The 14150-nt window shown below is 37.0% G+C and overlaps 1 protein-coding gene across 1 annotated transcript in view; it reads left to right on the top strand.

The window, feature by feature from the left end:
• Positions 1–14150, top strand: part of pxdn (peroxidasin) — a 129328-nt gene that overhangs the window by 42901 nt on the left and 72277 nt on the right. The window contains exons 2-7 of the mRNA XM_079833719.1: positions 1422–1493; positions 1688–1759; positions 6029–6100; positions 9600–9671; positions 11456–11527; positions 12199–12368. Of these exons, the coding sequence (XP_079689845.1) occupies positions 1422–1493; positions 1688–1759; positions 6029–6100; positions 9600–9671; positions 11456–11527; positions 12199–12368 (530 nt within the window). The remainder of the gene's footprint in view (positions 1–1421; positions 1494–1687; positions 1760–6028; positions 6101–9599; positions 9672–11455; positions 11528–12198; positions 12369–14150) is intronic.

The raw sequence follows: 14150 nt of genomic DNA, 5'->3' as shown, positions 1-14150 counted from the left end.
AAAAACTCACTAGAAAGATACAAAACAAACATATACAATTCTGGAAAGTATGTATCCGGCAAGAAAGGAAAGAAATATTTAGAAATGAAACAGTTTGAATGTTCAGTAGACTTTAACAATATTTGCTTTGTCTTTTTAATCTCTGAAATTTTCTGGGGATCCCTTAGAACATCCTGGAGGACCCCCGGGGGTCCCCGGACCCCAGTTTGAAAACCCCTGGCTTAGACAACTGTGTAATTACATCATGTCGACGACATACAGTATAGAGCTGCATATCATAATAAGAGTGTAATATCAGCTGAAAGACACATTACAAGTTATACTGTACATTAAAGGTCCCGTTCTTCGTGTTTTTTTGAAGCTTTGATTGTGTTTACAGTGTGCAATATAACATGTATTCATGTTTTCGCGTGTAAAAAAACACAGTATTTTTCACACTATTTACTTATCTGTGTACCGCTGTTTCCACTGTCCTAAAAACGGCTGGTGATTTCCTTGTTCTATAAAGTCCCTCCTTCAGAAACACGTAACGAGTTCTGATTGTGCAAGCGGTTCCTGTGCTGTGATTCGACCACAGCTTAGCGCACGTGAAAGCAGTTCCTGTGTTGTGATTCGACCACAGCTTAGCGCACGTGAAAGCGGTTCCTGTGTTGTAATTTGACAGCAGCTTAGCGCACGTTGGAAAGGTCACGCCTCTTAACGGAGAGATGTATGCGTTCAATAATCTCTACAGCGTCCCTGGGAAAGCCAAACAAAGGTGATTTGACTCCTGGATGAAAATAACAGCGTCTCGATGACACACGATAAACACACTCAACGCAACAGTTCCTTTTCTCCACGCGACCGTCCGCTTCTCCACGTGGGACAGCAACAAGACCGCGCCCCCTTTTTCGCGTTTCTTTGTGGGCGGAGGTTAGTCTGTTCTACTGCTCTACTGACGTAATTAAAGAAGGAAGTACCAGGATGTAGTCCAAGCCAGCCGTTCGCTGTAGGCTTTGAAAGGGAACTTCTGTTAAATAAAATATCTCGCTTGGCATTGAACTTTGAGCTTTATAATTTTACAGGTATTATTTATGCTCTAACAGCAACATTACACACTAACTAAAGTTTGAACAATGGAATCGCGAAGAAGGGGACCTTTAAAGGGCCCGAGACAGCCTTGTGGCAGTTTTTAGTTTTAAAAGTTTTTAGATGTAAAAATGTCAAAGGTAGTTCAATTTTAATTTGTTTTCAGAACCAGAACAGCAGATAAATATTTTCTGCTATTCTCTGTTCCTGTAAATGATTGTCACTAAAGTTATGTAATAGGCTATTCTAAAAAGTGGGATATACATGACAAAACTGTATGCATAAACGGACCATGTCAAATGCAATAACATAAATGTCTTTTTTGTCTAAAAATGTTTCTCTTTTGTTTCCAGAGATTTGAGATTCAACAAAATCAAGGATTTACAGCCAGGCTCCTTTAGGCGATTGAAGAATCTCAATACACTGTAAGTGTTGATGTTTTCTAAAGTCTTGTAAAACTCAGTCTCTATGATTACCGTTTTTGTTATTGGCATTCGCTTGCGTTTTTGGTTTTATGAAACACTCTAAACATTTTGGATCATGTACAGATGTTTGACACAGGTATGATGCAGGACCATCTGTTTTAATGTCTAATACATGTCTTTCCTCTTTCCTTAAGCCTTTTAAATAACAACCACATCAGACGAATCCCAAGAGGAGCATTTGAAGATTTGGAGAACCTAAAATATCTGTAAGCTTTTCATTGATTCTATTTGACTGCTTATGGAACAGCTTATGTTATAAATTCTATAAAAACTATAGATAGAAAGTGTGGAAAGAGTGATGTTTTATGCATAAGTGTGCCAGAGTTGAAGCAGTAAAGAATTATTGGCTCTAAGTACAGATGATTTGAGGGCATAGCTACTCTTTAACCACTGACTTAAGGTACGTCATACAGTTTAAATGTACATTATTGTCTGTGTTATATGATAAATCTTCCCTTTCACCATTTCTGAACCATGCTCACCACATTTGTGAATGATTCAGTCATTATCACTGCCATTGTTTGACACAGTAAAGAGTTGAGGTCATGGAACGAAGCTCTCACACATATGGGGAACGTAATTGTCAGCGCTGTGAAATTATCTGTCTGACGGCCCTGACCCAAAAGCGCAGAGATCAGAGGCAGATGGAATAATTGCTCTCTGCTTAGGCGTTGCACAGTTCCTGTCTTTGTTCGTCACAGGGCTATTCGAGAATCTCAAACTTTAGTTGTGGTGAGAGCTGCCTGTGTTTATATTGAAATAGTCACTTGTTTGAAATGTTTCACACCTGGTTTTCTAAATTCAGCAGGTAAGATAATACAGTAAGAGTATAGTATGTGTAGGTGGATCTCACCAAAACCCTCAAGAAAACGCCAGGCTCATATCTCACCCCAAAATTTAAATAAAGCAATAAATTATGTTTTCCTTAAGAAAATTAAGTTTATTTTTGAAGATGAATCAAAATGAATCAATTTGACATTATTTTTCAGTTGTCACATCCATCCCCACCCCTAAATCGTATTGCTGTAATGCAAAAAGGTGTTTAAATCATGCATCAAGGTAGTGTTTGTTGTACTGAATTTAATTTATGCAGATTTCATAAAACAATGAGAAGCTACTGAGAATCACCATTAAGTACAGTGAAAACTACAATGGAAAAATGCTTTAAATGCATTACAATGCAAAAAGTTGTAAAATAAATGCTAAATATATTTCATAGAATTTTTCTTTTGATTTGGGGTGAAATATGAGCTGGATATGTTGTGGGATTCACTCATGTTTGAGAGACTTTTTTCTGCATATTTTTTATTATAGCTATAAAAATTCTGCCAAAACAAGCAAAGTAGCAGCAATCTCTCAGTGTTTACATAACCTTTTTCTTATTTTTTTTTTATTATTATAATACAAAAATATTTTTAAAACTCAATAGTGATGTGTCACTGGACTGTGTGAGGTCGAATTAATCTCTACAAGCACAATTATTCACACCAGATAAACTTACTGAGTATTAATCCCTTCATTAACTCCTCTTGGGCGGTTGTCATTGAACATTGGTCTGGGGAGTCTGCTCTGTATTTTCTACTGCACAAGAGGCGTGATCAACGGGCATAGTTCAAAAGACTCTGTACGCAATTGGATAGTCCTTCAACCAATGAGACCACAAGAGGCGTGATCAACGGGCATAGTTCAAATGACTCTGTACGCAATTGGATAGTCCTTCAACCAATCGGACCACAAGAGGCGTGATCAACGGGCATAGTTCAAATGACTCTGTATGCAATTGGATAGTCCTTCAAATAATCAGACCACAAGAGGCGTGATCAACGGGCATAGTTCAAATGACTCTGTATGCAATTGGATAGTCCTTCAACCAATCAGACCACAAGAGACGTGATCAACGGGCATAGTTCAAAAGACTCTGCACGCAATTGGATAGTCCTTCAACCAATCAGACCACAAGAGGCGTGATCAAGGGGCATAGTTCAAATGACTCTGTACGCAATTGGATAGTCCTTCAACCAATCAGACCACAAGAGACGTGATCAACGGGCATAGTTCAAAAGACTCTGCACGCAATTGGATAGTCCTTCAACCAATCAGACCACAAGAGGTGTGATCAACAGGCATAGTTCAAAAGACTCTGTACGCAATTGGATAGTCCTTCAACCAATCAGACCACAAGAGGCGTGATCAACAGGCATAGTTCAAAAGACTCTGTACGCAATTGGATAGTCCTTCAACCAATCAGACCACAAGAGACGTGATCAACGGGCATAGTTCAAAGACTCTGTACGCAATTGGATGGTCCTTCAACCAATCAGACCACAAGAGGCGTGATCAACGGGCATAGTTCAAAGACTCTGTACGCAATTGGATAGTCCTTCAACCAATCAGACCACAAGAGGCGTGATCAACGGGCATAGTTCAAAGACTCTGTACGCAATTGGATAGTCCTTCAACCAATCAGACCACAAGAGGCGTGATCAACGGGCATAGTTCAAAGACTCTGTACGCAATTGGATAGTCCTTCAACCAATCAGACCACAAGAGGCGTGATCAACGGGCATAGTTCAAAGACTCTGTGCACAATTGGATAGTCCTTCAACCAATCAGACCACAAGAGGCGTGATCAACGGGCATAGTTCAAAGACTCTGTACGCAATTGGATAGTCCTTCAACCAATCAGACCACAAGAGGCATGATCAACGGGCAACGGCCCATCGCTTCTCTATCCGTCATTGTGTTAAACCCGCCAATAGCGCGGCAGGTGGATAAGCCAGTCTGTGATTGGTTCCCGCAAAAGTGTAACAGAAGCAGTAGAAATGAATGTACGGGTTTCCAGACTGAGCTGCAGGGTGAAATCAAATCGCCGGCAGATCAGGCTGGGTTTACTCAGTCTACTTGGGCGGTACAATCACCACACATAGTTCACACAGTCATGATGTCCAGCTGTTGAGTTTCCCCTCTGGTTACTCAAGCATCGTCAAGTGGTCTGGCTAGTCCTCCAGTCAAAGTGAATGTAACATGCTCTGAGTGGCTGGTTTGGCATTTTACCCCTGTAATTCAGGTACTGTAGACATTGAACAGGTTTTTGTATAAGAGCATTTCAAATGTTAATTCAGGGTTATTATAGCCGTAAAAAATATTTGAGATAAAATAATCGATAAAATATTTGTAAAAATGTATTTTTCCATCTCGTTGTCAAGTCAAAATTTCTCATTTTCATTTCAGTTTGACTTGATGTACTAAAATAACTAAACTTTAAATAAAATGAACACATAAAACATTACAAAAACTAATATAAATTGCAGAAAAACATCTAAATTATATAAACTATATAAATATATATAAACTAATAGAAATATTAATAAACAGATTTTTGATTTTGAACATATTCTTGTACATTTTTCACTTTTTACTCATATTATATAATATTATTATATATAATAATAATAATAATATGATAATATAATTGAGTTTGTAATTAAACATTCTAGAAAAACAGTAGCATTTATTGATATTTATCAGCTGAAAACCATCTGCATATCGACAATATGAAAAAGGCATGTATAACAAACCGATAGTTATTAATTAACTGAGTTGTATAATGTCTTTCTATTTATTAGAAATATGTAACTAAGAAATATGTAATGTTCTATAAAAAAAGCAACTCAAATATGAGTTAATGTTGTTCATAGGAAATATTTGATAGCAAAAATAAAGTTTGCCACTTTGTCGTATTTGTGTTTTATTTTACTCTGTGCCTCTCTTATAATGTTGGCCTGTTGAATGTTAAATGGATCAAATCCATGTTCAATGGAAAAGATTTGATGTTGCAGCAATAAACTAGCTAGTATACCTTAATGCTTTAAAACATGATCAAAACAGTAATCTGTTTTAATGACAGAAGTTTGAATAAGTGACAAAATATCGGCATCAGAATCGGCCAACAGTGGTTTGTTAAAATCTGTATCGTATTGGCCAAAAAATCCTATCAATTTTTTTATTAGCAATAATATTCAACTGCTATATTTGCAAATTCGTAAACAACTTGAATATCAGGTTTGATCAAGAAGATGATCAACCTCAAGTTTTGCACTGTTGATACTAAAAAGGCTCTTTAGTGTTGCTTATGTATGCAAATCTTGCTTATTTGGGAAGGCAGCACATATCTGCAGCATATACTTCCTGGTGTCATGTCATCGTCCTCAAGGTCAAAGGATCATGTGGGTTATGTGACTGAGCCCTCGCTCTCAACAGCCCACTGTCCCGGGACAGGACAACCACAAACATGAATCCCTGTTTCCCACAGGCCACCCCCTCTGTGTTATCAATATGCAGTCAATATGCAACAGATTTTCTTTCTATTATTCTGACATTATGTGCTATGAAAAGTTTCTTCTTTATTTCTGTGTGCCCATGTGTGTTTGACATTCAACCCTAATTCTAGTGATATGCCTGAATTTTTCTTTCAGCTATTTGTACAAGAATGAAATTCAGGCAATAGACCGAGAAGCTTTTAAGGGGCTCGTCTCTCTCGAACAACTGTAAGTGACCTTCTTCCCTGTCTAGTTTCCACGTTAATGCTTGCTACTAACCAAAATGTTTGGTAAAGATCTGAAAGTAAAAGGTTAACCTAGGTAGTTCACCCAAAATGAAAAATGCTATCTCTTGAATTACATTCATGTTCCTCACACAAAGCTATTGGATCACTTGGAAGGAAAAAGTCAGATGGACACTGTAGTGATATATTTTATAATGAAAATGTATTTATAGTACATTGTACTTAAAACAACAACCAACACATTGAAAATGTCTCTTTTTGTTATTCCACAAAAGGAAGAAAGTCATGGGTTTGGTGAGTAAATGATTGCAGATGTTTTTATATTTGGCTGAACTATTATTTTAAAGGTATGGTGAAATTTGATCCCCGTTTTACAAATGAAAGAAATTTGATCAAACTGGGGAGGGTAAATCTTACAACCAAATACCATTGACATTCAGATCTTACAGAGAAACATCACTTGGGAGCAATAGCTCATATTTTCTTATAACTGATCCACTTTTTTAGTTATTTAGTGAAATCTGCTGATAAGTTAGGTTTTTAATAATCTGTTCATAAACTTCTCGCTTGCAGCTGGCTAGAGTGCAGATACTGATGTAAGTGTTGGGTCATGTGCACAGGTTATCCAGGCATTTATGGGGGAAAACATTTATGCAAAAAACATATGCCTGGAAAACTTTACTTAATTACTTCAAATATTTCTTCTTACTCTCATGACCTTTTTTTCCCATCTGTTATTGTTCACTTCATTTGAGCCCACAGCATTGGCCAAAAGCGAATTATTAAGTCACAGAGTTGGACATTTATCACCTTGTTCATATTGTTCAACATGACATGAAACTAAACCATATTTGCTTTGCTAATACACATCCCTGGTCTTATTGTACATGATCTAGTGGTGCACATTATTTTAAAGGGGTCAAATGATGCTTTATAATGTTTTCATTTTCCTTTAGAGAGTAATGTGTCTGTTTGTGCATCTCATAGTGTCTATCAAAGGGATTTTTCCTATCTAACAGAGAACAGCTCAAGACGTGCCTAAAACACATCAATTGAAGTCCAGGGGCCCTATTTTAACGATCTGAGCTCATGGTCTGAAGTGAATGGGGCAGGTGCACTTCTTAGGGCGTGTCCGAATCCACTTTTGCTAGTTTAACAAAAGAAAAAACGGTCTGCCTGTCGGCGCATGATCCAAAAGGGTTGTCCCTAGTCTCTTAATGAGTCATGTGTGTGTTTTGGGCGTAACGTGCAATAAACCAATCAGAGTCTCATCTCCCATTCCCTTTAAAAGCCAGCTGCGCTCGCACCATGGCGGATTCACTCTTTACATGGAGGAATTTGCGAGTGGAAAACCTGAACACTTCTCTAGCGAGGAAACGGATCTGCTCGTCCAATGACGCTTGCTTGCTCGTCATTACTACAAATAGGTCATTCTGATATATGCAATGACTATCCATTATGACATGTAGAATGTTTTTTAATTTATGCACACAATAATATCTTTTACATTTTAATGCTTTAATTTTTCATATTTAAAAATGTGTGCGTGCTGCTCGTCCCTGTGTGTGTAATAATCATAGTGTACGTGCGCTGTGCACCTGCCTATAGACCTTTCTCACAACTTCCATTTTTGCGACCGGAAATACGCAATCGTCGTGGTAATCTTCTTCCTCACCGGGCACGGCAAATGGCACAAGCAACGAGCAAGAGTTATTGTAGCTTACCGGGCTGTTCTTGTTATTCCCAAAAGCAGCCATTTTTGTTTTTTCATTCCTTCCCTGTTGATATTAAAGTTTGACAGAAATGGATTCAGGCTATCCGACGGGATGAAGGACCAAACTTCCCTGCTCGTGTACATCCCTTTCAGTACAAAGCGGCGTATAATGATGCACCTCTGTGGGGAAATATAAAACAAATATTTTTTTAACTAATATTTAACTTATATTACCATTATTTACTGATATCTATTTAAATGTTTTACTGGCTGTAGTATTGTTTCAGTGACGTTTCAGACCGCCATACATATTGTGAATATATTTTGTTTTAAAATATATAACCGTGATGTTAAACATCATTTTTTTTTATTATATTGTGTTTCATATTTTGTTCATATTCAGTGCAATGCCTCCTCTAAAAAAATTTGTAAACATATATTATTATTATAGATTGTCATTTTAAATAAAAATATATCTATAATTTTATTAAAAATATTATGTTGTATGTTAAAAAAATTTAATTGTGCACACTGCGTGATGTTTAAACTATTTTGAACTGTATCCAAATCTCGGACAAACAAGATATCAAGGAAGACGTGTCATGTGACGCTGATTCTTTATAGCTACGTAATCTGAGACTTATGTAAATAGGCCCTTATTGTTAATTTCCATCAAATGTAATATTTGTCAAATCCGTTAACGAAGTTGTGTAGACTCTCTGATTTATTTTCTCTTGCCCGGGTATGTTTTTCTGATGTGTTGACGCTTGAACTCCGGTTCCGCAACTGTTACGTATTTCCGTTTTTTGTGAGAAAGGTCTATAGGCACATATTACTAACACGCCCTTTAAATAGCACTAAACATACTGCGCTATTGACTTTAGAGCAGGTTTTTGTTGGTCAATGGCACAGTTATTTTCAGTTCCTCAAAATAGCAACACGCCAACAATGCTCCTGAACACACCTGGTTTTCAGACCAGCACACACATGGGTGAACAGATGGACGCGAGTGCATTTGATATTTAAACAATGTGGAGCTGGATGTGAAAATGATAACTGTGTCGGGCTGAAACTAGCAAAAAACACTGGCTTTGCATTGCGCCAGTTGTATGATAGGGCCCCAGATATTTCTTCTAATGCCTATGTCAAAATGTGGCATATTAGCTTACATTGCCATCCAAAGGCATAAGCAAAGAAAGAAGACAAGGCTTCAGTGAATTGTAGTGTTGTCATCATGTGGAGGAGATGCTGTGTTTGGATACGAAAGCAAAAGCCATTTGTTTAGCCTTCCGATGAAATTAGGAATCAGAGTTTAAGAAGTGACTCAGACTCGAACTGGTGTGTGTTTCCCAAAAGCATCGTTAGCCAACTATGATCGCAAGTTCCATTGAACTCTAACAACAGAACTTGCAATCATAGTTGGCTTTGGGAAACATTAAAACATGTTAACCTATTCTCTATACTCTACACCCAGTAAACAAAATAATGAGCGTATAAAACAGCATCATATGACCCCTTTAAAGAAAATTAAATAATGGTCTTCATTCAAGAATGGTGCACAGATTCTCAATGATAAAATCAAATCCTGTCCAATTATTTTTTTCTTGTTGAAAGTACATAAGATTATGGAAGGTTCTGTGACATTATGCACAAAAATGTTGTGTAAATGACGTTCAAAATGAAGGCAAAAATCTATGGAAAAGCTTTGACTGAGTGTTTGATCTAGAAACCATGTTTATGGCAAGTAAAACATAACTCTCTCTCACAGATACCTGCACTTCAACAACATTGAGTCATTGGAGCCCGAGTCTTTCTCTCATCTACCCAAGCTTGAGCGGCTGTGAGTTTTGCATGCATCTCAAACCTCAAATCATCACTCAAATGTTTTTTTTACAGTGTTGCCTGCCTCACTCCTTCCTGCTGGCCCTTATTGCAAATGTTTGGAGACTTGTGCCGCTGAATTCCTTTGGAAAATCACCCACACACATTCTGATGTCTTTTAAAGACGGGAAAGTCACTTAAACATAAACATGGACTAAAATGTGAGTGAGTGACCAAATCAGTACTGGAGTTTGTAAGCCAGAATCTACTGGGTGGTGAAGAACTGAACATGAAAAATAGAATCTGCATCTGGATGGTGATTAATGAAACGAACCCTCATGTTATTTATACGAGTAGTTGTGAACCGTAATGTCGTCCCTGGGAAAGTGACCCCGTCTGTCCTGGTAGAAAGCAAGAACATCCCTGTGGACCTTCATCTTTGCATCTCTATTTCACAGAGCATGTACATTACCGGTCAAAAGTTCGTAATAATTCAGATATTTTTGGTATTATTTACCAATGTACCAAGGCTGCATTTAAAAATACAGTAAAATAGTGAAATATTATTACTATTTAAAAGAACTGTTTTCTATGTGAATATGTTTTAAACTGTAATTTATTCCTGTGATCAAAGATGAATTTTCAGCATCATTGCTCCAGTCTTCAGTGTCACATGATCCTTCAGAAATCATTCTAATATGATGATTTGACGCTCAAGAAACATTTATGATTATCATCAATGTTGAAAACATATTTTTATGGAAACCATGATGATCGGAGTAACGGAGCTTACATAGTAACCAAGATATTTTCCAATATGCTTAGTGTCAGGGCCATCTGATGCATTACAAAAAAATTTATTTGACCGTTCGCAAAGACCCGCCCCCTTTAGTTACTGTTGCTGTGTCCGACAAGCCATGGCACTCTCACCCCACACATCATGTTCTCACAAAGTGAAAAACACATTGCAGGGTTTCCAGGTTTTCAAAACAAAACCTGCCCAATTGCTTCTCAAAACTAGCCCAAAACAAGTCCAATCATGTTTCGGGGGGGTTCCCCGGTAAAAATTGCGTTTAGGGGGTAAAATATTAGTTTTTTGGCAGGGTTCCCTGCTAAATTTCGCACTCCCGGGGCTAAATATCACATAATTGGGGTCGCTTCAACCCACGGACATGAAACACAGCCTGCGGCAAGAGTGTTAAAGTAGCCCAATTGCACGGGAAAACCGCAGACTTGGCAACACTAGAGGACACTGACAACATGGACATACAGGACAGAGCAGGCGACTTTTAATATGAAACAAACTCTCAAATTTTGTCTTTTTTTTTTTAAAGAAATGTAAACAATAAATACTGTTTTGTGTCTCTTTAATGTGTCGTGATTGCTGTAGCGCCTCAGTTAAAGCGGCTCGTGAACCGGTCATCACTTCCTTCTAGTTGATTTATAGTATCAAATAAACATGAATGAACTTCAGAAGGAAAGTTGTTTCAGCCGCGGAAAGACACCGTTTTACAAGTTCAAGTCCACCAATGTTAATCTACGAAGTCTTCTCCTGACTGCTTTGTAGGACAAAATGGCGGATTCTGCGGATGGCAGATTATGATTGGTCCGATCGCCTGTCAATCAAAACACAATTTTATTTTCATTTAGTGAGATTTTTCTTTGTCTTTCATCGGATCACCTAAAAAACAAGGCGCTTTTATGGCATGTGTTGTGTTTTTCCTGTCTCGGTCACAGATTATATGCTTGATTTGTTAATACACACATTTGAATCTGTGCACCTCTCATTGATATCTACTGCAGGTTTCTGCACAACAACAGAATTACTCATCTTGCATTAGGAACCTTCTCCCAACTGCAGTCCATGAAGAGACTGTGAGTATTGCTCAAGCTGACTTATTTACCGATGGGTAAAGCATTAGTTTGCTTTATTTGGTTATCAATTAGATCTTGATAAACTCAAAGTTGGGCCAAAATATATAAATGAGACATAGTAGTGAGTATTTTAAATGGTTTGTAATCAAAACTTTTAGTGCATAATATTTGTATCATTGAGATCCTATTATAGTTTTTATTAATATTTTGATTTTCATATCATTTTCTTGTAATTTTTTGTGTTGTTTGTCATTTTTATTAGGTTTTTTATTTTAAATACATAGCTGTCTATACAGTTTTTATTCATTTTTATTCAAGTTTTTAGTACATCAAGTTAATCTAAATAAAAATGAGAAATTTTGCCTTGGCAACTAGCTGAAATATCATAATATATCATTCTCATTCTCATTACAGTTATCGTCCTTGATGTGAACGGACCTTTAGTGTCATAACTTTAGATGGGGATGTTAAAAAGTCATTTTTAACAGGAAGTTAATATTTTGTATATATTTTGATGAACTAAGTCACTTTAAATCTATTAAAGATCAGAGAATAATAAGATGATTTTGGATTGGTGTTCTAAACAACTTCTTATCAACTGTAACGGTTTTATTTGAACCTAAGAATTGCCTCAATTTGATTAAAATGTTTGTGTCTGTGGGTGTTTTTAGGCGCCTCGACTCAAACACACTGCACTGCGACTGTGAACTGCTGTGGTTGGCCGATCTGTTGAAGCAGTACGCAGAGTCTGGTAACGCTCAAGCTGCAGCTACTTGCGACTATCCAAGCCGTTTGCAGGGACGCTCGGTCGCCACTCTCACTGCAGCAGAGCTCAACTGTGGTGAGGCCATTCATGCACATAAACACATTTCACACGCCAATATACACATTCTGTTCAAATCAAAATGATCAACTGGCAGTTGCAATATTTACAGCATCTACCCCCATTCACCACGTCCACATTATTCTACTCCATGGGACCCACTTTATGTCTTTGAACATGTTAGTCATCATAATAAATAACAGATGCTGATCTGGTTTTGTGAGCTGGATTATGGAGTGTTTTCATTGTTCGCATGCTACGCCACCTCCTCGTCAAATGTTCGAAGGAGTGAAGGGTCAAACGTGACTTTTCATTTCAGCCATGTGTGAAACAAATAGAGGTCGTCTCTATTGGGCTTTTGTGACATTAGAATTGTCGGCTGGGAAAAAGGCAGCTCAGATGCTGCTTCAAATATTGGGCTAATTACCAGTTCAGTGTTCACTGAAAAAAATATTACATTTATGGTAGAAAAGGAAAAAAGCCAACAGTGGGAGCCAGAAATTCACAGTAAAAATATGTTTACATAGTTTCAGGCATTTTTCCTTTTTTTTTTGCTTTTAGTTTATTGAGTTTAGTTAATAAAGTACATTTTTAGAAAAGTAATAAATAAAAATGCACGGCTGTTTACGTTCACTTAAAGGGCATATTGCAGGCTTTTTCAAAATGAATATATAACCTTGTATGAAAATACCATATGAAAAGTTAATGCAGGATTTTAAAAAGTTTTAAAAAGACATGAGCACAAATTTAGTAGATAAAGTGGCCGTTTCATTGGCTGTTTTTTTTTTTTTCAACATCGCGGCACGAGAGGGAGTCGTTTGCCGGACTTCACTTCACTTCTGCATCACTTTAGACCGGAGGATTATCATCCCAGCGATATGATGGAGTCAAACATTGTAATACTCATGTAAAGGATGATATTAAATTAATAAACATCCGCACGCGATGCTTCTTTGCCGTCGTTTTTACGTGAATCAATTTCAACATTGATGAATACAAATTATATACATTAACACAAATGCATACAGTCTCACACTTTAAAAAAAAGTTTGGAATTATTAGATTAGATTAGATTAGATTCAACTTTATTGTCATTACACAAGTACAAGTACAAGGCAACGAAATGCAGTTTAGGTCTAACCAGAAGTGCAATAGCAGCAAGTGCAGGATATATACAATGGTTGCGTAAGTGCAGGACATAAAAATGTTCTGAATATATATAAATATGTATAAGTAGAGAGATGGTTATTACTATAAGTAGAACTGAATTTACAGATGAATATATACAGTGAATAAATATACAGATGGCTATTACTAGAAACAGAATTTACAGGTGAATATGTACTATGAATAAATATACAGATGGCTATTACTATAAACAGAATTTACAGGTGACTATGTACTATGAATAAATATACAGACGGTTATTACTTGAACAGAATTTTACAGTTAGAGGTATACAATAATATGTTAGGCTAATATGAGGAATATAGCAGTGGATTAAGTTAGTACAATAAATTATGGACAGAGCTATCCGAAAGAAAGTGTAAAAGTGCAGTGGAAAGTGGTTGCATATTCCAGTTAGAAGTACGGTGCAAAATGCAAATGTAAACATTGTTACTGTAAATACAGTCGGCAGTGCAGATGAGCATAATCCAGTTACGGTATGGTGGTGCAGAATGCATAAGTAAACAGTTGTTACTGTAATAAACAGTCAGTAGTGCAAATAACAAAGTGAAGGCGGATGTGAGGTAGGAGAGTTATCAGTTTATGAGGGAAGTGGATCAACGGGGGTTTGAG

Source organism: Gobio gobio, assembly GCF_949357685.1.
Source record: "Gobio gobio genome assembly, chromosome: 13".
Classification (NCBI taxonomy): domain Eukaryota; kingdom Metazoa; phylum Chordata; class Actinopteri; order Cypriniformes; family Gobionidae; genus Gobio; species Gobio gobio.
This window is presented reverse-complemented; position numbering and strand designations above follow the sequence as displayed.